The sequence below is a fragment of the Triticum urartu genome, chromosome 2A, assembly GCF_056163025.1.
Source record: "Triticum urartu cultivar PI428250 chromosome 2A, HENAU_Tu73, whole genome shotgun sequence".
NCBI lineage: Eukaryota > Viridiplantae > Streptophyta > Magnoliopsida > Poales > Poaceae > Triticum > Triticum urartu.
Window position 1 is genome coordinate 711110816 of NC_141874.1, and position 25791 is coordinate 711136606.

Genomic DNA, 25791 nt, shown 5'->3' on the forward strand with positions numbered 1-25791 from the left:
AATTTTAGTTGGAACATTAATTTCTAAAGTTATTTACAATTATATCCTGTACATATTGATATGGATCTACAATTACTAAATGAACATATCACTATCGGTTAGCAGAATCGTCTCTGTGGCGGAGAATTAATTGAGAATATATGCTTTATTACTAAAACTGAACACTTGAATTAGTTGATATAACACGGAACCGGTACTTTTAGAACAACAAAGGGGCTTCAATATGTTATTTTATGGATCGGACTGGCACTTTAAGCTACTTTGTTCTTCAAAAAGTACTGCTTATGCAAGCTCACGCTATTAATACCTCACTAGTATTCTTGTCAATTTGATAAGCCTCAGTATGTCTGTCTATTTGGCAGATTGTTATACTGTTGTGTATATACTCATTGGCATCCACCTTTTCCAGGTTGATAATTTTGTCCATGCAGACATGCACCCTGGAAATATCCTGGTCCGCATTGCACAACCAAGAAATCCGAATAACACCCTTTTGAAGTCAAGGCCGCATGTGGTATTCCTCGATGTAGGAATGACTGCTGAACTTTCAAGTAATGACCGTTTGAATTTGCTGGAGTTTTTCAAGGCTGTTGCACGTCGAGATGGTCGTACAGCAGCAGAGAGTACGCTAAAGTTGTCAAAACAGCAGAACTGCCCAAATCCAAAAGTTTTTATAGAGGTAATTTTATTTTCTTTTGTTAGTGGACACTGGAGATGCTTTTTTCTTCTACAAATTACTAGGTAATTTTATTGGCATTATGGTATGAAAAATTGAGCTATTATATATTTATATTGAATGGCTTCTGCTTACTAAATGGATGGCATTGTCACCGTAAATATTGTATTTATATGCATGCCTTGGATTGTCAAACTGTGAAATGAACAATTCATGGTTTCAGTTATTGAGATATCTTGTTTTTTGCTAACAGGAAGTTGAGCGAGCATTTTCCTTCTGGGGTACCCCTGAAGGTGATGTTATACACCCTGCTGATTGTATGCACCAGTTGCTCGAGCAAGTCCGACGTCATAAAGTAAACATTGATGGCAATGTTTGCACTGTTATGGTGACTACATTAGTTCTTGAGGTAAACTTTATGACCTGTGTACTTATGATGTACTTTACCGAGTTTTAATCTTAAATCACTGCAAATGCTACTTATTTTCTAGAAATTCATTGCTATCCTAGATGTTAGTAGAGCACCATGACCCAAATTTCAAGACTACTTAGGAATTGCTCATGATTTATAGTGCCTGCAGAAACTGTATCGCTCATGAAAAAAGTATGCAGTGAGCTTTAATATATAGCATTTGGTCTTGAAGTTCCCCGATACTATTGATCTTGTGTAGTGCTCAGTTTGAATTTGATATTAGGCAATGAAAAGGGGTTCTTAGTTTGGTTAGCTTTCCAACCTTAGTTGTAGAAGTTTTCATAGTACAGAAAATAAAGTAGTAACTGTCATTGCAGCCATGTCTAGTTTTTCTGTAAAGAAAGTACCTTAGTTGTAAGAATTCTGTATTTCATTTTCTTCTCTGTTTAAAGAAAAAAGGCTGCGTGGTAAAGCTGCTGCCTTGTGACCATGAGGTCACGGGTTGAAGTCCTGGAAACAGCCTCTTACAGAAATGTAGGGAAAGGCTGCGTACTATAGACCCAAAGTGGTCGGACCCTTCCCCGGACCCTGCGCAAGCAGGAGCTACATGCACCGGGCTGCCCTTTTTTTAAAAGAAAAAAGGCTTTGGACGTGTGGATTTTAGACCCCATGTCTGCTAGACTGGATGGTCGCAGAAGTGATGAAATAGCATTTTATTAGAAAAAATGTACAGATTGTGCCCTACCTCGTTGTGCTGGAAGATTGTAGCTCCTTCTGAAGCTCTTCTGTTTATGCTGTACTGAACAAAATAGCAAATAGAGCCCCATGATACTTATCTGTACTGTTCTCCTATATTTTCTGCTTCTGTACTAAGTTTCTTTTGTTGATTAAATCGATGTGTAACAAAATAAGTGATTCCCCTTAATAATTTGTAAATTCCTTTACAGGGCTGGCAGCGCAAGTTGGATCCAGACTACAATGTGATGAAAACACTACAAACGTTACTTTTCAAGGAAGACTGGGCCAAGTCTCTTCAGTACACAATCGAAGGGCTTATGGCACCTTAGGAGGAGCACATTGGAATCTTCTCAATTTTGCTGATCTGGTTTACGTTCGTGTTCACTTAGATTAGAGTTACAGTTTTTTTGTGCTTACAGTTTTTGTACTCATGTTGGCCTGCGCTGTGCTGCAAAAAACGGCCATGTGAAAGTAATAATTGCAGCATTCTTTCGAGCGACTGGATTCAGTCAGGTACACAATCCCTGGGATCATATGCTTGTCATCAGGCCAAAGGACGGGTCCTCTTGAGCGCCTCCCAAATTTTTTTGTTAATAGATATCACTAGAAGATGTAGTGAAAGGCCCTTATCCTGATGCTCCTTTTTTTTATAAGCGGAGAGAATTGTATCAGTGAATGAGAATTCTTTCTTTGTATACGCAAAGACACGGTTAATTCTTTCAAAGAAACCTGTCTTGTCTGACATAGTTTTCCGAGTATGTTTGGGATGCAGAATTTTTGCTGATAAGCATCCTCTCATTTATTTTTTCTGAATAAATATCCAGCAGGCACCTCAATACAGCAGGAAGAAACAAACTGGTTACAAAGGAGGGCGCCCAGCACTAGCAGGAATCATCAATTCCTTGCATCTGCCATGACTTGTTAAAAGATTCACTGGACAGGAGTGTAGTTATCCTCGAGAACCCTGCTGTTACATACACTCCCAATGATCCAGGTGACAAGGGACCCCATTTAAATTCAGAAGCTTGACCTTGGGCCCTTGCAGCCTGCTTCAAACCAAATGCCACTAAACATTCAGGTAAGATCTGTAGCTGGACCACTGTTGCTTCTTTCTTGGTCAGCTTGATGATTCGTTGGAGACGAGTATAATCGTTGTCGTCGAACACGTTGCTGTTCTCTCTCTTTATATGCTCCAGGCAGTGAGAATGACCAAACAGTTCAGAGTCTTCTTTCTTATTAAGCCTTGGACTATGGTTCTAGCATCATGCCACCAACCACTAAGCGAAATATCAGAGGAAGGAACGACCTCATGAAGCCTCGCCCAGTGCAGAGTCGAGCTCCAGCTGATATCAACAACCCCACAACCCATGAACAACTGGTGGGCATTTTCTTGGCGTAGAATCGCAGACTGAACATGCTGCATTGTGACGCAGGTTTTGCTTGGCAAGACGGTCTGCGATCCAAATTATTCCCCGCACGGCCAGCTCGAAGGGTATTCATTTGAGCGGAGCCGAAACCTGCCAGATAGCATTACCAGTGTCACAGTTGTTTCAACGCAGAGAAACAAACTATAAATAGGGTTTAACCGAGTGCACTCCCTTTGGGTGCCAAAGCCAGGTCCAGATGTCATTCGAGTTGGGCATGAGCTGCATTTCAGCGAGAGCCTCCCAAAGATTCAGAACTTGCAGGACGATGCGAATGGTCTTCCTTTTGATGTCCTCGATCCATCGATCATTTATCATAGCATTAGCCACAATTGCCGCGTTGATCCATTTGTAAGTCCAGAAAAGGCATCTTCTACCATCCCCAATAACCACCGGCTCGTGGCATTGAAGATGTCTCTCTCAATGATCATTGAGGGGAGTGGAGCTAGATGTTCCATGCCCTATTATCCAATGTGGGCAATCACCTTTCCATGCAGTGCCGGAGGGCCGAGTTCATGACCTCTAGATCCAGGATACCTAAATCACCTCGTGATTTTGGGCGGTACACATGCTTCTAACTAACATGGACATGTCTACCTTGAACGGTTTCAGTCCCTTTCCATAGGAAAGATCTTTGGACTTTGTTGATTGCTTTGAAAACCCATAGAAGAGTTCCAGGGACAATAGGTGGAAAATCAGGATAGCTGAAAGCACCGCTTGCACCAAGATAAAACGACCACCTTGATAGAGAAAGCTTGTAGGCCAAGGACTCAATCTTCCTCTGAATTTCAATCTTTCTCTGTCAGTCTTGTATTCCTAACTTCCTCAAACGAACCTGCAAGCCCAGGTACTAGGGAGAGCTGAGATTTGACAATCTAGAATGTTACTGAAATCCCTGATCTCATCATGTCCACAGAGGATAGGTGAGATTGAGTTGTTACTAAGTTTGCATCGCAGACAGTGGAGCTTCCAATAATATCCAGCAAAAGCTTGACCGCAGAATCATCGGCAACCGAGGTTTTAGAATAGTAGTATCACGTCATCCTTGTGTGGCTGCTAATCCTTGTGATTTGCGTTGTAACGGCCGAAAGGCATTCTATCCGGCTTCTTTGTCGCTTCTTCTCTAATGCAATGATACACATGCTTATGCATATTCTAAAAAAAAAATGTATCACATCCGCTGGGGGGATCGCCTGCTTGTTACTAAAAGGCTCCAGAATCTTTGCTTCATCAACTAACTTGCAAAGCATGTCCATGGCAAAAATGAATAGCATTGGCGAGACAGGGTGAGGCCGCGACCATGGCAGAAACTTTAGTCAGGGATGCCGCCTTGGTTGATGCCGTAGCGAGCAACATAGTGATCCACGAGCACCGCTTATGCCCGACCATCCCGAGGAGATATTTCTTTATTTAGCATTGGACCCTCTATAGCAGTCATATCATTTTAGTTATCCCTTTGGGATATCATTTTGTTTTAGCCAGGGAAATAGGTAAAAGAAGTTTCCATCCAAGATTTAATAACTAATCTATTCTCATCCTGGGAAGCTGATTCATTGGAGCCCATCCAAAAGGAGTTGCCAAGTGACCGTGTCGAAAGCCTTGGCAATGGCCAGTTTCAGAAGTAAACATCTATGCCTCCTCCCGTTCAGATCCTTTGCCGATTCCCTGAATAGCTTGGAACCCTAATGAGGTGATCTCGCCCCTTGAGGAACCACTCTGATGACTCCATTCTGCGAATTGCTCTGCACAGGGGCGTTATTTTTCTGCCCCCAGGCTTGTGTCAAACCCGAATCACATCCCGCATTATTATACTCTGCTTCGCCAATATTCATATTTCAGGAACTGAAGCACCGAACCTGCAACCGGCGCTGCCTTGTCCTCTGCGCTACGCAAAGACAAGCATGTTCACTAGCTTTTCAGATTGCTAGTATCACCACTAGCGATGAAAAAAAGGATGATGGCAGCGATGAGACGTGTCGACGATGGCGTAGATATCAGGGTGGAGAGGCCGCAGGTGGAAATCGCACATGTTCTTCAGGCAGGACAGGCGACGAGGAACGAGGATACCGAACTCTTCTTCTCAAATTAATAACATAACAACCTGACGACTCGTGTGGTGTGGCATCGCCGTCCACGAGCGTTCGTGCACGCTAACGCGTAATGCTACCGTCCCATGAACGTACTGACCATACTCGCTGTTGACGTTTTGACCAACTACTTCCTTCGTCCAAAAATATTTGTCATCAAGATGAATAAAAGAGGATGTATCTATAGTAATCAAGTTCCGGCAGAAGCTCCAGGTCCAGCCCGCCCAGGTATTTAGAGTGCGTCGTACAAATACCCATCCTGAGATATCTATTCCGATTTCCGAGCCGCTGTTTCCAGAGCAGCATCGTGCGCGTCCCTGTCGATACAATACAACGGACCACCTACATACATACACACACAGATACCACGTACAGTACGTAGGTAGATGTAAACAAAATCCAATCAAGAAGCGGGCGGTTAGGCTGGCTGGCCATGTGTGTGCGGGATCGGGACGGGGCCTGGCGTGGAGCGTGTGGCAGAGTCAAACTAGCTAGGAGGCCCGACAGAGATCGGGCGGGGCCTGCCTGCCTGCCGTCACTCGCCCAGCCCATCCCGTCCCGTCCGGCGGTGGGTCGCGCTCGCCCCCACCACGTGCGGCGTCGATCGCCGCTCCGCCCCACACAGCCGCTGCTAGCTCAGCCCCACCGGCCGCGTTCCGGCGCCGCACACGTACGTGCAGCGGTTGCAACGGCGGCATCTGACCGACTGACCCTGACCGGACCGGAGCGGCCGCCCATGACACGTCGTGCGTGCGTGGTTAAGTGTTTAAATACTCCATCAGGGAACACGTCGTGTGGTTCGCATCCATTCATCCCGCCCATAATATAGTCTTGAACCACCGGTGCGATCGACGTCGCCGACTACGTGGCCGGCCGGTCCGTCCAGTCGCTTGCCTCCGGTACGGCGGTACGTACTGCAAACCACAGCGTCTCAACCACCGTAGAGGTAGAGCCGAGGAGGAGGATGGATGGCGCGTGCATGTGCGCCCGCCCGGCCTCCCGATCGATCCGTCGATTCTACTGTACTACTACATGAACCGGTGCCGGATTTCGGTCGCCTATGACCTATCCCAGTCGAGCTCTCGACCTCGACGTACAGGCAGCTGGACCCGGACGACGCCTTCCCTGCCCTCCTGGACCGAGCAATGGAAACCGGCCAGATTATATTGACATAATTCAGGTAAGTACACATGCATGCGTGGGCCGATTTGATCAAGGAGATGTACTATATCTCTGCCACGGCCCCATCCGCCCATGCGTGAAGAAGACCGCGCACACGTACGTAAGTATCAGTGCCAATCATTGTGTCCGAATGAACAGTGCAGCGCTAACTCCACTCGACGGCGGCGTATCGGCGGCAGCGGCAGGGGCAGCCCGGCCCCAGTGCCGCCGGACGTTGCCGTCGAGCGCGCGCGGGAGGCGGGGGGCTTGGCGGTTGGTGCCGTGTCGTGCGGGGGATGTTCGTCCGTGCGTGTCAGCTACATGTGCGACCGCGCCACCTACGGAGACCGCATCGCTCGCTGATGATCCGTTGGATCCATGTTATCCGTATGGACGATGGATGCAACATTTGTTGTGCTAATATATGTACCACACACGGTGATTTTTTTTCCATGTTATCCATCCAGGAGCATCTTTTTCTTTTGAGTCACACGAGCATCTACTTGGAGATGGTAACTCGGGGAATTTTTTGTGTGTGAGCCGAACATAGCTCAAATGTGGTTAGATTTTTTGTGGTCTTACCAGGGTTCAAGTCCCACGCTTGACACTGACATTGATCGCATTTTTTAGAATTTATTTTAAACTTCTTGGTGATGTTCGTTCCATGAGAGGAGATGTTCCTGTCGACAACGAGGTGTTTATGGTGACTTCATTCATCTCACGATGTTGTGCGGTCTTAGTATCTCGAAGATGCTCACATGGATACGCTGTGCGCATGTATAGGGGTGAGTATATGTGCATGTTTGTGAGCATTTGCACTCGTACTGTGTTAATTAAACTTGAGATTTTCTTCAAGCAAAGCCATAGCAACTTTTATGCATGTAATAGTTTTTTCTTGGCGGGACTGATCGTGTCGTTGCTTTTCAAACTTTTTTGGGAGCCTCTATTTGCCAATTAAGTGAAAAGAATGAGTGCACCAGTCACTTCTAATATGGACTGTCAGATCTTCATTGAACCGCCCAAAATAGATCATGTACTGTTCATCGTATTCCTTCTTTCTTCTTCCTTTTCGCGATGCCCCCATCTAGCCCTGCCCTAACCGCTGGCCTCCACCACCCGCGGCTGGCGGGCGCTACCACGCACCGCCTCGCTGCCCCGCCCTCCCCGCAACCTCCTCCCACCGTCGTTGCTGGCCGCTGCACCGACAAAGTTGTACATTTCATTGAAATAATGGCACTATGCTATTTGCCGAAAAGATAAATAGAAAATAATGCCACTATCTATGCATCAACACAAAGCTTGATTCTTAATTCTTAGATACCACTTGTTTAATGTTGAGTTCGCCTTCTGAGAGAGTAGGCGGAGTTGGCTAAAGCCAAAGCGGTCTTATTGCCAGACTTAGCAAATCCGATTCTCTAAACGTCCAGGGACGTGCCCGGTCAGTGTCCGGGCGTGTCTATTTTAAACCCCTATTTGTTCATTCATGCAACCATATTTCTCATTTTCTCTCTCAAATGTCCGATCACTTGCATGTGATTGATGGAGATTGAGAGAGAAAAGAGAAAGTATAAAGAAAAAGAAAAAGTGGTCCGGGGTGGCCGCGTCTAAAGTGGCGGACTGACCGTGCGTGTCCGGACGCACCTGCGAGTCCTCATGTCCTCCTTACATTGTTCTCAATATGACGGTTCGTGGGCAATCTGGATATATAGGGACTATATGAGGGATCCGGTTGGGTCATTTCCCCTCTTCTCTATTGTCCGCCACTGATCGGGCGCGTTGACGGACATTTGAAAAGGGTTTAGGGTGCCCAGCTGTAAATGCTCTAAAGCATTGAGCGTACTCAAAATCTTCCACACGTTGTTGGCTACTCCTTGGTCAGTTCATCTCATCATCGACCCCAGATGGGTCCTGCAGAGCTAAACCACGTCTTCCTTGGTAATTTAGCAACTCCATGCCCACAAACATGAAATGCACTACAGCCACGACGAGGCCGGCGCACCCGCATCTGATCGATCTCGTCATACAAATTGAACTCACCGTGAGCGCTTCACACGCGCCGCGCAACTGCGTGCTGCCGCCGTTCGACGCCTGCAGCGCGCGCTACCGCGCGCTGCACTGTGCCGCACCGGACTCTCTCCCCTTGCTTCCCTCATGGTGTCACCGGACACCGGTGTACTTGCTTTCTCAACCGCGCGCCCTTCCGGGCCGCTTAACTCGCCGGCCGTCCGGTTGGCCGGCTTTCGAACCCGACTCGCCGCCGAAATTGCCTTGCACGCTGGCGGCCGGCTGTTGTGAGCTGCATGTGCGCTCACGCCGCCATTCCCTAGTCACCATGCGCGCGCGCCCACTTCCATCCTATATACGGCCCATCCAAATTTGTTGGTTTCTGTCATGAAAGACGACGCAGCAGGACGAACTCTAGGGTGTCAATGTGCGCGGCAACGTTAACAGGCCATGGTGACGGGCACTGTTGACCTAACGAGAGGAACCCTCGCTCGAATCCCACACTGTTCGGCAGCTAAGCAAGCCAGTGGATGCAACAGTAAACGCCTCCATCATATTTCATATATCCCCGGGGCTGCCGGCCGCAGACATCAAAATATATATTCAAGTTGATCCTTAAAACCTAGCGGGCGGGCGGGCGGGCGGGCAGGCAGGTCTCATGCTGGCTACAACTAGCGATAGCTCCACGACCACGACGCCCCCTGCAATTGTCCAACGAGTCCCGGACACAATTAGCTGGTTTTTCTCCACGAGTAAGTGTATAAACAAGTGGGTGCTGGTCCCCTATGATTAGCTACCAACTAATGGGCCGGCACATGGCTGCTAAACATGCCAATCAATGGGGAATTAAGAGGCAGCCGGACGTCGTCGTACGTCGTTAAGCAAAGCTGAGCACGTAGTACCGGATAGCTAATTAGCTGCTGTAGCTATAAGAATAGAAGAGAAGAAAAGAAAAAAGAAATAAACACGCTAGGGGATAAATGGATGATGCGCATGGCATGTTGCTTTCAGGAAGATAAAGAGGAGAGGGGTGGAGTGTCTTGTAAGGCATGCTAGCTACATGCAAGCATCACGATTTTCAGCTGATAACTCGGGCAAAGTTGTTGATTGATCATCGGGTGCAACGACCTGCCCATGTTACTAGTGCTAAGCTATAGCTAAAGATGAGTGGGTAACATGCTCCATATATATCATGGGTATTTATGGTGTTTCGACTTTCGATCGTTGATTACCCTAGCTAGCATGGCAAGCTTGGGTCTTCCCATGATTTTTGCACGTTCGGCATGGTCGATTAACTGATGTTGAATATCGTCTCATGCATGCATGTGCGCGAAGAACACTTTTGGGGGACCAAATCAATGAGGTAAATGAAATGAGGCCCTGTTGTAATCTCCCAAAGTGGGATCCCACCTCCTATATATACTCCTACTTCTGGGAACCTTCTACCGCCAAAGCCGCCTGATCATGAACGACATCTTCTTTCTATCCATCCATGACATGTCCATATGTATCGTGCTTAATTAGTAACTTGTTGCATCGTCATTGGCCAGACAATTTCGGACGTTGTAAAGCTCACTCATGATTTAAAGTTCAAGGTTATTAAGCAACTAACCCGCTATGTTTTACCAGTTGCGTGCATTGACCTATATGTATCCCTGTCATCTTTTTCTTCTTCTTTTGGGTGGGCACTTAACCATTTTGGTTGCACTATTTTCTTGCATGGTGAGAGGGACACGCTGTTAGGTTTTGGAAGGATGTAGTATAATGTTAGTTAGCTTCCGTCCGTGTCATAGTGCACGAGCTCAATATGGACAATGCCATGTGAAAAGCTGGTGTTCAAATTTCCAAAGGACGAAAGTGGAAGCATGCATGGCTTTAGTTAGTTGGAATAAGCTTACTAACTCTTTTGATGCTAACATCTTTTGCTAGCTTTATTAGCACCGTCCTAAAAATGCATAATTAAACACCAACACAAAGTTGATCGTAAACTTGTGGCCACAAACCACCTCTTTCCAGCTTCTCAGATTGATTAGAGGGGGTAGAAACTCGCATGCATCGGTAAAGCAGAATGCTAATGCTATGTAGGAGCACTTGCACCCTTTTCAAAAATATAAAAACTCATTCTTCAAACAAACTCCTAAATATTTTCGCATAAAGATGACTTCGAATTATTGTGCAAAAGCATATGGGCTGTGGTAAGTAAACATTTTCACAACCTAATTAAACCAAATGATTTTTACCTCCTTTTTTTCACAACTGATGGTACATGATTCACTCTAGTATCTAAAAGAAATTTATTATTATTATTATTATTATTATTATTATTATTATTATTATTATTACAGAAAAGCTATTTTCCTTGGCAGTTAGCGATAAGCACGTACGATCCCGTTCCCCCCGCGCGATCCCATTTTTCCTGGAGCGGGGATTTGAACTCTGGTCGTCTACTACTAACTCAAACGGGTCAACCAACTGGACTAGCATTACTTCTTACGCACTTGAACGCAACTGAACATTTTAATCCTTTTTTCTTACGCATTGGGAAAAAGCATTATATCTTCTGATTTTTCATTTTTCACTAGTGTGTCATGTACTGACTATAGTGGGAGAGGCATACATGTTTACATCAATTTTAAATACATTTGAAAAGTGTTTCACAAGCGGATTAAACTAATGATTTAAGGACCGCCGATCTAATCAATTACGTATAAACATTGTGGTAGTTCTGACCGGGGAAAAAGTTGTTGACAACACACTCTGGATTTTTTTTTTGTAAATAACATGATAATTTACGAAAGGTGGACCAGATAACTTACGCACCCAGGGTCTGGTAACTTTTGATTGAGGTATTCTTTTTGTCGAAACATACCCCGTTGACTTCTATGTAAATAGCATGGTAATTCACACACCACCGACTTGGTAACTTGCATAAAAACACCGTGATAACTTCCGTCTGAAAAAAAATATAAACATACTCCCGGTAAATTTTTGTGTAAATGACATAGCATGCCACGCCGGCCCGCAAGCCACGAAACTTTTAAGTACCATACATTATGTCGGTTGCGATGGAGCTCCCAACTGCCCGTCCCATCCCCCCCCCCCCCCCCCCCCCGGGGGGGGGGGAGACTTGCTATTCAACTATGCATGCATCACCATCACCGCTCGTGCACCCCGACAACTTCTGTGATAAGTAGTATGACAACAGACACATCACAGATTCGATAACTTAGATATAAACACCACGCAACTTTAACCAAAGGAAAAGGTTGTTATAACCAAAGTAACTTTAACCCACGGGAGGTTAAATAGTTTCCCGAGTAACTCTATATGTAAATAGCATGATAATTTATGCACCGTAAACATGATAACTAACATACAAATATCATGATAACTTTGACCCCGAGAAAAAAGTTGTCGAAAACAACCCCCCCCCCCCCGTTTAATTTTTTATGTTAATTGCATGATAATTTAGTCACCACAGTTCCGGTAACTTGCGTTCAAACACAATGATAACTTTGAACCGGAAAAAAAGTATTGAAAATGTACCATGTAATTTCTGTGTAAATAGCATGTTAATTTACACAATGCAGACATGATAACTTATATACAACAGTGTGGTAAGTTTGACCTGGGGGAAAGTTGTTGGAAACATACCCCTAATAAATTTTGTGTAAATAGCATGATACTTTACTCACAATGGATTTCATAGCTTATGTACGAACATCATGATAACTTTGACCCAGGGGGAAACTGTTGTTGAAAATAGGGGGGAGTGGGTTGTTGTTGAAAACACACCTCTGATAACTTCTATGTAAATAACATGGTAATATATTGCTATCCGAGTTGATAACTCACGTACAAACATCAGGGTAACTTTTGACTAGGTGTCCCGATAACTTCTGTGCAAATAGCATGATAATACATGGACAACAGAGCTGATAACTCAGGTACAAATACCGTTGTAACTTTTGGCCACGAAATAAAATTTGTTGAAAAAAGATACCCTCGATAATTTCTGTGTAAATAATACGGTAATATACGCATACCAGAGCTGATAACTCACGTACGAAGACCATGATAACTTTCACTCGTTTTTTCTTTCAAGAAGACATAACCTCGATACCTTTTTGTGTAAATAATATGGTAATAGTCGACCACAGACCGCGGTAACTTTGATCCGGAGAGAACAAATTGAAAAACATACCCTCAATAACCTCAGCGTAAATGCCATGGTATTCTACACACCATAGACCTAAGCACTGCACGGTCTGGCACCTACCTAAACCAGTCTAGCCAGACACAATGCACAATTTTTTGTTTTATGTGGGTCATGCCATGTTGGCATGTGGACCTCACCTCGTGGCCCAAGGACGACTTCGATCATAGACGACAGGTATTGGATAATTTACTTATAATACCATGGTAAATTTTGACTCATGCAAAAAAGTAGTTGAAACATACCCCTGATAACATCAGTGTAACACCATGATAAGTTACACACTATGGGCATGATAACTTTTGGGCTGAAAAAAAGTCATCGAAACATACCAACATGGGATCTTGTTTCGATGCTCTCGTCGTGGCAAATTTTTACGTGAAAACGAATTTTAAATCGGAGCGACGATTTGAGCTACAAAACATTTTAAAGTTTTAAAACAGGAAGAATCTTTTGCTGACATTATCTGTTTTGTCTTTTAGTTTACATGCATGCATGAAATCATTAATCAAGGCTAATTGCATGTGTTTTCTCTGCCACCACCCACAGAATTATCTAGTAAGGTTACATGCATGCATGATTAGGTAGGAAGAAGTAGGCGTATGGATCTGTTGCTTATCTTCCGGCCAGTCAGAAGTTAGCACAATTATTATTGTTATTATTATTATGGATTTTCTTAATTCTTAGTTTAAAAATAGAGCATGTGAGTTTAGGTCCTGAAATCCAGTATCCTATTGCCACTTTGTTATATTGTAATGATAGTTTATATAATCATACATTTAAATAGACATCTCTACAAAATACAACAGGGCGAACTTACAAAGTTGTCAAGCAAAAAAAGTCAATTAGACCTCTTAGCTTATGCATGTCTATAAATATATACTTTCAATATATATTGGATCGTGGTATATTTGTCGCATATATCTTGGGATAATGCCAGTGCAGTTTTTATGCTCTAATTCAATAAAAAAATCTTGGGATAATGCCAATGCAGTTTTTATGCTCTAATTCATACGTATACATGACGATCAAACTTCATATTTAAACATGAGAATGACATTGGAAGGTAGGAGGTATGCGTCAGTCAATTATTTATCTGTCTCTTATCAAGTAGTCTATAGCTTAAGTTTCAAAACTCCCAATCGCCAGCTTCCTGGAGCCATACCAGAATGTTTCTTATGTTATAGTTATCACTTTTGCTAGTAATTCCTTGAGTGAGTAAAAAATAACTACTTTCAATTCATTGAAATGCACTGTTCGATTCTGACATTTGGATTTATGAAGTGCAAAATAATGATGAGAAACCTACATTGGACGGCTATCAAGGCTGACTGAAAACTTGCTATTTTTGGGAAAAAAAATTAACTATTGTTAAGTTGTATCTTTAACGTTTTGAGTTGCAAAACTATGTTAGACAGGGCCGTTTGTGTATTGCCATGCTAGCTAATGGAGGCTTGATATATACATGGAGCTATGTCTCATGAATAAAGGAGCGAGACTGCCTTTGTCATAATTACAATGTGATCTACAGCGCTCGCGATGCAGATCGGTTTGTACAATATGAAAGAATGTACTGTGCTGTGCCCGACAGCTGCAAGAACATGATGGATCTATCCATGCGGCAGCCATGGCCCATGGCTAAACGACTGCCGGAGCTAGCAGCACGTACGTACGGATCATTATCAGTTGGAGACCAGTTAATGTCATGTGCTAAGCATCATTATTGGGCTCCAGTTTAATCATCGGAGCAAGCTAGCCAATCGTGTGGGCAGTTGGTAACCACAGCTTGTGAGCCTGGATTATCGTATAACCACTTTAGCCCAATGCAATTCATTAGGAAGGTGAAGGACACACACGCTTAAAGCTCTACTTTTGGGATCTTGATTAGGCAGAGGAGGAAGAAGACGCCTACCCAGCTATCTAGCTTATGATATTTCATGAAGGCTTCCGTGTCGATCCGACGATCCTCCAGTTTATCTGATTAGTAATTATCGCTTAAAAAATCTAGCTTAAACATTTGTGGAAGTAGTTATGCACTTTAAATATTGCCAATAATGGGGCCTTGCGTGACTGCGTAATTTGCAGTTCAGCAAACGTTCTGTATAGTTAGCTCAGCGGTTATTTTTCAGAAATTTTCGAAATTTCCGGGTGAGGTTTATGGTTTCTTGGACCGATGGAGAGCTAGCTTGCACGTACGTCCCATGTACTATAAAGGCAGTGGCCGGACAGGGTACATGATATTATTCATATCTCATATGGAAAGGGTGCGAGTCGCCATACACACATGCAAGCTTTATCCCGTCGATGGGAACAGGTTAACAGTCACACGTACGAGTGGCTAGCTACGTCGTTACATAGATAGATTGATGCATGGATAGATAAAGCTGCCGCTTGCCGGTGCCCGGGTGCAAGTGCGACTGCGCAACGCTCATGCTGTGTTCTTGTTTGTTTTCTTTCTAGCATGCAGCACGGATGCATGCATGATCGACCTCTCACGCTCTCTCTACATCGTTCTGTCTGGTCTGTGCTCATGCGTGATTAGCAAGTTCTAAGGGCATCTTCAAGACAGAACTTTAAACCTCCATTATATGTCTGAATCACAGTGTCCAAATCATTTTTTATCCAACGGGACCCGTATATATTCACTTAGAAGTCTAAACGTATGGATTTCGGTCTCTAAGAGACAAACGTGAGGCATTGCCGGAGTCCGGACATGCACTTGAACAATTACATGCATGACCTTTTTTTCTCCCTCCTCTCACCACATGCATGGTTCTCATTTACTTTTTCTCGTCCCAACGAAATACTTTAATGCAATCCTTCAAAACAAATATTGTAAAAATGTCTGCGGACACATCGTAACCATAAATGTTCATGGACACATGAGACATGTCCACGGACATGATAACGGAAGGAGCCATCCAAAATTCCTAATTTTTCCGGTCATGTCCATCGCCACCCATCACCGCGCCACCCGCTGGAGACCGCCCACGATCGGACCACGCCTCTCCTCCACTCCGGCCTGTTGCGCTCCATGTCCTTGAGCATAGGCCGCTCGTAGCCCGCAACAGCCGCGCAATACAACATGGGGTCGACGTCGGAAGAGCAGGAAGATCGCCGTCGACGTGGCCGCGGAGAGACTCGCAGCGGCCAGGAGGAGCGTCGTCGTGACCCGCATGCCATGCGTCTTGGTGCAGTGGTTCGCCGGGGAGCACTTCGGCGCGCACGACATTGTTGGCTGCTACCTCAAGTACAGCCGCCTCAGCGCTCAGGCGATGCACCGGGCTCCTCAAGGGCGGCGCTGAGAGGCCATCGCCGATTCTGAGACTGGGGGAGGGGGTCCCGTTCAGTGATTTGGTCTGCACGGGTGTGTTTCTCTTTGCCTTCCCAGTCGATTATACTGCTCGTATCACCTAGCTAGCACGGTTGTACGCCATGGAGGTGAATATCCATTGTTAGATCAGTACTACTAGTAGTAGCATTGGTCAACGAAGAATTAGATATGAGGGTGGAGAGTGCAAGCGGAGATAGATTGCACATATTCTCGAGGGCGTGATACATAGGTGAGGAGGAGGAACCTGACGGACCCGTGTGGTGCGGACCGTCCCATGAATTCAAACCCGTCCATGCAAGTACGTTCACCTCGCTCACTTTTGACGTTTTGACCGATTATTAGCAATCGATTCCGCGTCTGGCAGTAGCTTTCCAGCCAATTTCCTGCGGAACCTCGTGGACCAGAGCTTGCCCAGGTACATATGACATTATCTGGTATCTATAAGCTGGTTCGGGAGCAGCAACGTGCGCGTCCCTGTCGCTTCGCGCAGTGTCTACGCAGTGCTGGTAGAGGTAGGCCGGCGACGTGTGCGGTATCGAACCGCAGCCTGGAGCGAGTGGGAGAGTCAAAGGAAACTAGGAGGCGCGACGGACAGCGATCGGGGGGCGGGGACGGAGGTGGCATGTCACGGTAGGCGATGCACGAGCGCCCCGGGACGGGACCCCCTACCCCAGCCCAGCAGCTATCGGCCGTCCCGGTCCCGGTGGTCGCCGGCTTGCCTTGCCGCTTCTTTCAGCCGTCACTCGCGCGCGGCGCCAGCCCATCCCGTCCATCGGTAGGTCGCGCTCGCCCCACCCCCACCACGTGCGGCGTCACCACCCCGCCGAGCCACGTCCGCCTCCGCCTGCACGGCACCCATAATCTTTCAACCGGCCGCCCGTCTACGAGGATGTACTGCTGACCATGGATATGCTTGGTTGAATCCACCACGCGAGCCGCATGCCCTAGTGGTGCACCGTGCACCGCGCGTGTAGACCATGGATGTATTGCATCCACAAACCTTGGGAAACGATCGTTCGCTGGTGAGATGGATCGACGTCGCCGAATCCGTTGGACATATGTATGATTGTGTTTGTGTATGCACGTCGGGCCGGTGACCCCGTTCCTTCATGTTAAAGTGTGTACTATAGGATGTATACGGTACATGTGTGGGCGTGCGTTGTACTCTAGATTGTTAGGATGTGTTCGGTTGATCTCTATCTTTTATATATAGATCATGACTTGAAGATCAATCCTACAATAACATAACTACCTAACCCTGTAATCTTCTGTGCCTATAAATAACACGCAACGCGTTCCTGCCAAAGCATACACTTAACGCATCTTTACATGGTATTCAGAGCCATTCTTCTCTAAGCACATCTCCCTTGCGCCGCCATCTCTTCCTCAAACTCCACCGCAGCCGCCGCATCCGTACTCATCCCCATCGCTGAAAAACTCCATCGCTCCAACTTCAACGTCTGTCATGCGCAATCTATGGTCACCATCTGTGGCGCTCAGTTGGTCACCTATCTTGATCCAGAGAGGGGGGTGCCGACGCTCAAGTTGTTTGACAAAGCTGGCAAGGTCATCGACGTGCCGAACCCGGCATACGAGATCGACAGGGCTCGAGACTCTCAGGTTTTGAGTTTCCTTTTCAATTCCATCTCACCTCCTGTGATGGTTCAGATCGCATCTTGCACCACGGCGTCAGCAGCATGGATTGTAATCACGGAGATCTTCATCTCCCAGACGCAGGCGGCCATCGTCAACACGAGGATCGCCCTCTCCACCACCAAAAAGGGGAACTCCACCATTGCCGAGTACCTTGGCCGCATGAAGGCCCTCGGCGATGAGATGGCTGCCATCGGCAAGCCGCTCACAGACGACGATATGGTGTCGTACATCCTTGCTGGCCTGGACTTCGACTACATCTCCTTCGTCTCCTCCGTCTGCGCCAGGACCGTCCCCGTCAAGCCCAACGAGCTCTACGCCCAACATCAACTTCGAGAGCCGCCTCGCCATGTTCGAGGGTGGCAACTCGTCGTCTCACTCCTCCGCCAACGCTGCTTCCCGTGGCGGTGGCGGTGGTGGTTTCCCTCGTGGCGGAGGCTGCGACAGGAACGGAGGCGGCCGTGACCACGGTGGTGGCCGTGGCAATGGAGGCAACGACGGCCGAGGAAACGGCCACGGTGCACGTGGCCAAGGAGGCGGCAGACGAGATGAGCTCCCTCAGGTGTTCTGTCAGATCTGCAAGAAGCCCAACCATACTGCCCTCAAGTGCTATCGGCGCTTTGACATTGCATTCACCAAGGAGAAGAGTGCAAGCGCCGCGGCCAACTCCTCCAACGGCGTCGACACCAACTGGTATGTCGACACAGGCGCCACCGACCACATCATTGGCGAGCTGGACAAGCTCACCATGAGGGAGAGGTAGAACTGACATGATCAAGTAAACATGCCCAACGGAGTAGGTATGAAAATTGCTCATATTGGTCAAGCATATGTTCGTACTCCCACTCATAATCTTCATCTAAAAGATGTCCTTTATTCACCTAAAGCCACAAAAAATCTTATTTGTGCCCATCGTCTATCACAAGATAATCATGTGTTTCTTGAAACTCACCCTCGTTTCTTCTTCATTAAGGACAAGGCAACGAGGAGCACCCTCCTCCACGGCAGGTGTAGAGCCGGCCTCTACCCCCTATCATTGGCTTCTTTAGGCCCGGGCAGGCATGCTTTTGGCGCCACCAAGATCTCTCCGTTAAGGTGGTACAATCGATTAGGTCATCCGTCCTCACAAATCGTCCAACATGTTCTTACAAAGAACAAAATTCCTTTTTTACTTCATGAGTAGAATAAATAGGGAGTGTGTGATGCATGCCAAAAGGGCAAAAGTCACCCACTTCCCTATCCAAATTCTAGTAGTTCCTAGAATGCTCCTTTAGAGCTTATCAACTCTGATGTATGGGGCCTGCCCATGATTCGATCAATAAGAAACATTATTATGTGAACTTTATTGATGATTTCAGTAAATTTACTTGGATATTCCTTCTCAAACATAGGTCACAAGTTTTTAAAGTGTTTCATGAATTTCAAGCACTTGTAGAAATACTATTTGATCGAAAAATCATCAACATGCAAACCGATTGGGGCGGTGAGTATGAAAGGTTAAATTCATTTTTTCGCCAAATTGGCTTCACACACCATGTTTCCTGTCCGCATGCTCATCACCAAAACGGCTCCACCGAAAGGAAACACCGTCACATTGTTGAGGTTGGCCTTTCTCTCTTAGCTCATGCGTCTATGCCCTTGAAGTTTTGGGATGAGGCATTCATAACTGCCACATATTTGATCAATCGTACGCCAAGTTAGGTGATCAATCTTGAGACTCCACTAGAAAAATTATTTCATGAGACACCAAACTATCATGCCCTTCGTACCTTTGGGTGCGCATGTTGGCCCAACCTCCGTCCTTTTAATGCTTGCAAGCTCAAATTTCGCTCCAAACAATGTGTATTCCTTGGCTACAGTAACCTTCACAAAGGTTTCAAGTGTCCAGACATAACTGTTGGACGTGTTTATATTTCCCGTGACGTCGTGTTTGATGAAACAGTGTTCCCTTTTGCCAAATTAAACCCCAATGCCGGTGCTCTTATCAGACCCGAAGTCCTTCTTCTCTCTGAAAATTCCTCCTCCTTACATCTTGATCATGGGGACGGACATATAGCTAATGATCACTTGGGTAATTCTGATAAAAATTCTGCTATAAATTTCGGAGGAAATCCGGTTGTGCACTATGATTTTATGCAGCAGCAGGGGACAAACATGGAGCACGAAGCTGATTCAGGAGCTGCACCAAAAGCTGACGGCAGCGATCCCGATGAGGATTCACCCTCGCCTGCCGCACCAGGCGGTGGCAGCGCGCCCTCCTCAGGGTCAGGCGGGCCAGCGATAGGCGACCACGCGTCTCCCCGCGGCCCCGCGGGTGAGGCAACGACAATCCACGGCGGGCCCACAACGGAGCAGGTGGGTCAGCTGCACTCACGCGCCAGGCCAGGCGGTCCCCCGCGCCTGGCGGTTCCCCAGCTGGGCCTTGACAAGTGGCCCAACGAGCGGCCAGCTCCGGCTCCGAGGAAATCCACCTGGGATCGGGTGCCTCTGGGTCGTGCGCCGCGCCGGATCCTCTTGGATCTTCTGTGCCGCGGCCCTCCGCTGCAGTTTCCGTGCCAGTACAGAGAACCGGGTCACAACATGGGGTTTTGAAACCAAAGGTTTATACAGATGACACGGTCAGGTATGATAATATGTGTTTTGGAGGCCTAGCTGTTACAGGTGAGCCAGGAAACTTGACTGAGGCATTTGAAGATAAAAATTGGAAAAATTGCTATGGATGAAGAATATAATGCTCATGTTAGAAATAAAACATGGCACCTAGTTCCTCCAACAAGAGGCAGAAATATTATTGATTGTAAGTGGTTTACAGAGTCAAAAGAAAGGCTAGTGGAGAGATAGACAGATACAAGGCTAGATTAGTAGCAAAGGGTTCGAAACAACGGTACAACATAGACTATAAGGACACATTTAGTCCAATTGTTAAAGCAGCTACTATCAGACTTGTTCTCTCTGTTGCAGTATCAAATGGTTGGAGTCTTCGTCAATTGGATGTGCGGAATGCGTTCCTTCGTGGCGTTCTAGAGGAGGAAGTCTACATGAAACAACCACCTAGGTATGAGGTAAAAGACAATCATCATTATGTTTGCAAACTTGACAAGGCATTATATGGTCTAAAACAAGCACCTAGAGCATGGTACTCTAGGTTAAGTGAGAAACTTCAAAGACTTGGTTTTCGACCTTCAAAGGCTGACACGTCACTTTTCTTCTATAAAAAGGGAAAACTAATCATTTTTATGTTGGTATATGTTGATGATATCATTGTGACTAGCTCGTCAAAGAAGCGACCAATGCACTGTTAGAAGATCTTAAGAGAGATTTTGCTCTAAAAGATCTTGGCGACTTGCACTACTACTTGGGAATAGAAATAAAGAAGGTAACTAATGGGATAGTCTTAAGTCAAGAAAAATATGTGTCGGATATATTAAAAAGGTCAGGTATGATGAATTGTAAAGTTTCAAACATGCCACTTTCAACTGCTGAAAAACTTTCCAAGGAAGAAGGGGAGCCTTTGGGAGCCGATGCAGCTACAAACTACAGAAGTGTGGTAGGTGCTTTACATTACTTAACACTTACAAGGCCTGACATATGTTTTCCTGTCAACAAGGTGTGTCAATTCTTGCATGCTCCCACTCTTCATCATTGGACTGCAGTAAAAAGGATTTTGAGATAGCTTAGAGGTACGATGAGTACATGACTAAAGCTCACAAGATCAACCTCAATTATGGTAAGTGCCTTTTCAGATGCAGACTGGGCAGGTTGTCCTGATGATAGAAGGTCAACAGGGGTTTTTGCTGTTTTCTTTGGACCAAATCTTATATCTTGGAGTGTACAAAAACAAGCAACCGTGTCAAGATCCAGCACGGAGGCTGAATATAAAGCCCTAGCAAATGCCACGGCTGAGTTGATATGGGTTCAAACCTTGCTTGCTGAACTTGGTATGAATCATTCTTCAGTTGCACGATTGTGGTGTGATAACATTGGTGCTACCTACCTGTCAGCAAATTCAGTGTTCCATGCAAGAACAAAACACATTGAAGTTGACTATTATTTTGTTCGTGAAAGAGTAGCCAAGAATCTATTGGACATTCGTTTTATTCCCACTAACGATCAAATTGCAGATGGTTTCACTAAAGTCTTGTCATGGCGCAAGTTGGAAGAATTCAAGAACAATCTTAACTTGATAAAGTTGTGATTGAGGGGATGTGTTAAAGTGTGTACTATAGGATGTATACGGTGTATGTATAAACCATATACATGTGCGGGGGTGCGTTGTACTCCAGATGGTTAGGATGTGTTCCGTTGGTCTTTATCTCTTGTATAGATCATGACTTAAAATCAATCCTACAACAACTTAACTATTTAACCCTGTAATCTTCTCTATCTATAAATAATACGCAACACGCCTCTGTCAAAGCATACGCTTAACGCATCTTTACACTCCAGTCGCAGGGATGCTTGCTTCCGGTGCGTACTGCAAAGTGCAAACCCACAACGTCTCAACCACCGTACCCAGGAGGAGGCCGGGACGGGGCATGCATGTGCGCGCCCCGGCCGTATCTAGGTAGCCTCACCATCGCCATCGGTACTACTTCTACATGGATCGGTGTCGGACTCACGCCACGTACCCATCCGCGTCTGCATAGCTCGGCTGGCTGGGTGCCCATCCGGCAGCTGGACCCCTCACCTACGATACGACGACGTCGTCGTCTTTGCACTCTGGCCCGTCTCCGTCCGTCAGCAGCGAGGCGGGGCGGATAGGGCCGGAACGAGCGCGCGCGCGCGAGGCGGGGGTGTGGTCTCTGCTGGTTGCTAGTTGCTGGTTGGTGCCGTGTCGCGCGGGGGGTTTTGTGCGTGGCCGGAGGGGCCCCGCTGGCCTTGCCTTGTCGTGCCGTTGGCCGTGTTGCCGTCCGTCCAGGCCGGACAGCGACCGCGCCTCGCCGATCCGTTCGATACATACATGTTATCCATTTATATATTTCTCTCAATCGGATGTGCTGGAAAATGAGCGTCCTTGTTACGCAAATGACAAATGGGTCTCAGGCTCTATGTAGCCTGTTCTTTCTTCTTGAAGAAGACATGTTCTGATTTTTATTCACTGCTGGAACAAATAGATGCTCTCACTACTTCTTTTCTATGCGGACAATGCGTGCTGGTTCTCCTTCCTTAGAAAAACAAAGCTGTACATACATCGAAATAGTGGCACTAGGGTATCTCCAGTGCTGATCCGCAAATTTGCTGCGACATCTGTCCGCGGACAACCGGCCATCCAATGCTACCCGCATACATTTCAAACCGGGTTTCAACTAACCGGAGGAAATTCGTGCAAACACGACAGATTTCATCATAGTTCGGAGAGAAAATAGCACATATCATTCATAGATAGGATGCAAATAAGTCTAATACAACAATGGTTCAAATTCAACGAGATTAACAGATTCTGTTGTCCCATACATACCGTTCCTTTAGCTTCATCCACCAGTGCATGTGCATAAATGGTCGTCCCTCCATCCTGTGATACTTCACAACAGCGCAAGCAGGTTACACAATGTGTAGAGTAACATTGAATGAATTAAAGAATCAATCAACAAGTTTAGCAAAAGGAAACAAAACTTCCGATCTCCTCCTCTGTTGCGTGCAATGGCCACCTTGCCTCCAGCATATTAACCGCCCAACAAAACTTGGTGATGAAGGTCTAGATGGTGTACCATCAATACGATAATGATCTCGCATTGCGATCATGGATGATGTGCATATTGTAGGGCGCAATGTGCTTTCGCGCGTGAAACGATTCATGCACTTGCTGCCAGAAGGTCCCACCTCTGCTTCTGCCTATGAAACCCGCGGATACGTCAAACCATACATCGCACAACAACTGATCATCCATGGTAGAATACCCTACCATCCTTCATACTCTAGGAAAAGGACATGGCGTCCGAAAATAAGCTGAATGGCATTTGACCGAACACCTACCGAGCGTGGTGACCGTCGACGACGTCGAAGGAGGGGGGGGGGGGGGGGGTAGGTGCCTACAGACGTGTCCTGGGTCGACGATGCTGTCGTAAAAGGCGAGCAGGCGTGCTGGTGCTGGTTGTGGAGGTTCGGCAACCGGAGAGGCACAATGACAGCGGTTGAGGAGTAGGGTGCAAATGCAAAGTAAGGGGAGAGAAGGGTCGGATTGGAAGAAAATAAGACCGGGATGGGATTTTGGGTGGGCCGGCGGTGTCGGAGTCCTACGTGTTTACCATCTAGACTCGGCAAAACCCTCCAACTTTGTCTCCATTTTGCGACAAAAAGGGCGTCTGAAGTCTGAACCGGTCGACAGACTGATACAGAACCGTGTTGGATGGCACAACACGTCCGCACAATGCGGTATGAATGTATGCGGATGGTTTGAATGTTGGCCTTGGAGCACAAAGCTTGATTCCCAATTCTATTCTCGGCTACCTTTTTCCTTTAGATGTCTGAATTGGCTTTCTGGGCGAGCACATACAGTTGGCTAAAGCAAAAGCGGTCTTAGAAACATACTCCTAGAACGTACTCAAAATGTTCCACGTCGTTGGCTGCTCCTTGCTGAGTTCATCTAATCATCGACCCCAGCTTGGTCCCCGCACCAAGATCACGTCCATGGTAAGTGGACAACTGCATGTCGTGCGCACCGTCGGCTGTAGCGCGCTGTGCCGCACCCTCCTTTGCTTCCCTGATGATGCCGCGCGAGCGCTCTGCACATGCACATGTAGTACAGGTGAGAGAGATGGTACCTCGCCGTGCAAAATCACCTGCCGTGCTCGCGCCGGCCACTGATACATCACTTTCCTGCTGGCCGCTTAATTCGCCCGCCGTCCGGTTGGCCGGCTTTCTAACCCCGAGTCGCCGCCGTTGAGTCACTTCCGCGCCGCGCCGGCTAGCGCTGCTGTCAGCTGCATTTGCGCTCCCACCGCTAATCCCTAGCCACTGTACGCGCCCTATCGTCTCCGCCCACCAGCCGCGCTGGATTCGCGGCCCGCCTGCCGGGCCCAGTCGATCCTCTCACGACGACAAATATTCGGGATTATGCTGGGATCGGCCGGATTCCATGCATCGGTCGACAGCATTTTCAGCACCACTGCATCATTGCCAGCAGGGTGAAAACGTCTAGAAGTCTACTGTTGCACGACGTAGCCGTAGAAACCAGAGGGCGTCGATCGACCGATTGGTATGCATACGGTAATGTTAACAGGCCATAATGACAGGCACTGTTGGCCTAACGAGAGGAACCCTCGATCGAATTCCACACTGTTGGCTAGCTACACAAGCCAGTGGATGCCAGTTAACGCCTCCATCATACAACTCTGGGCTGCCGGCCTGCCGGCCGTAGATATCAAACTATTCAAGTAAATCCTTAAAACCTCCTCCAAGATAACAGGCAGGGAGTCTCATGCTGGCTACAGCTTGCGATAGCTCCACGACCACGACGCCCCCTGCCATTGTCCAACGAGTCCCGGACACAATAGACAATTAGCTGAAAAATTGCTGGTTTTTTTCCTTTCTCTGCAAGTATAAGTGTATTAACAAGTAGACGATGCCCCACTATGATTAGCTCCCAACTAATGGGCCGGCACATATGACTGCTAACCACGCTAATCAATGGGGAATTAAGAGGCAGCCGGACGTCGTCGTACGTCGTCAAGCAAAGCCGGGCACGTACGTGTTGCAGGACAGATCATTAGCTAGTTATATTCCCCCCGTTCCGAATTACTTGTCGCAGGTATGGATATATCTAGATGTATTTTAGTTCTATATACATCCATTTCTGCGACGAGTAATTTGGAACGGAGGGAGTATATAGCTAGAAGAATCGAACGGAAGAAAAGAAATAAACTAGCTGGGGGATAAATGGACGATGGGCATGGCGTGTTACTTTCAGGAAGAGAAAAGAGAGAGGGGTGGAGTGTCTTGTAAGGCATACTAGCTACTCCCTTTGTTCGAAATTACTTGTCTCGGAAATGGATGTATCTAGAACTAAAATACGTTTAGATACATCCATTTCTGCGGCAAGTAATTCCGAACGGAGGGAGTACATGCAAGCGTCACGATTTTCAGTTGA

At 46.7% G+C, this 25791-nt stretch overlaps 1 protein-coding gene across 1 annotated transcript in view; it reads left to right on the forward strand.

The window, feature by feature from the left end:
- LOC125539942 (uncharacterized) overlaps positions 1 to 2570 on the forward strand; it is a 4927-nt gene extending 2357 nt beyond the window's left edge. Inside the window, exons 4-6 of the mRNA XM_048703493.2 lie at positions 410 to 679; positions 930 to 1085; positions 2036 to 2570. Coding sequence (XP_048559450.1) covers positions 410 to 679; positions 930 to 1085; positions 2036 to 2155 — 546 coding nt within the window. The 3' untranslated portion in view covers positions 2156 to 2570. The remainder of the gene's footprint in view (positions 1 to 409; positions 680 to 929; positions 1086 to 2035) is intronic.
- The last annotated feature ends 23221 nt before the right edge of the window (positions 2571 to 25791 follow it).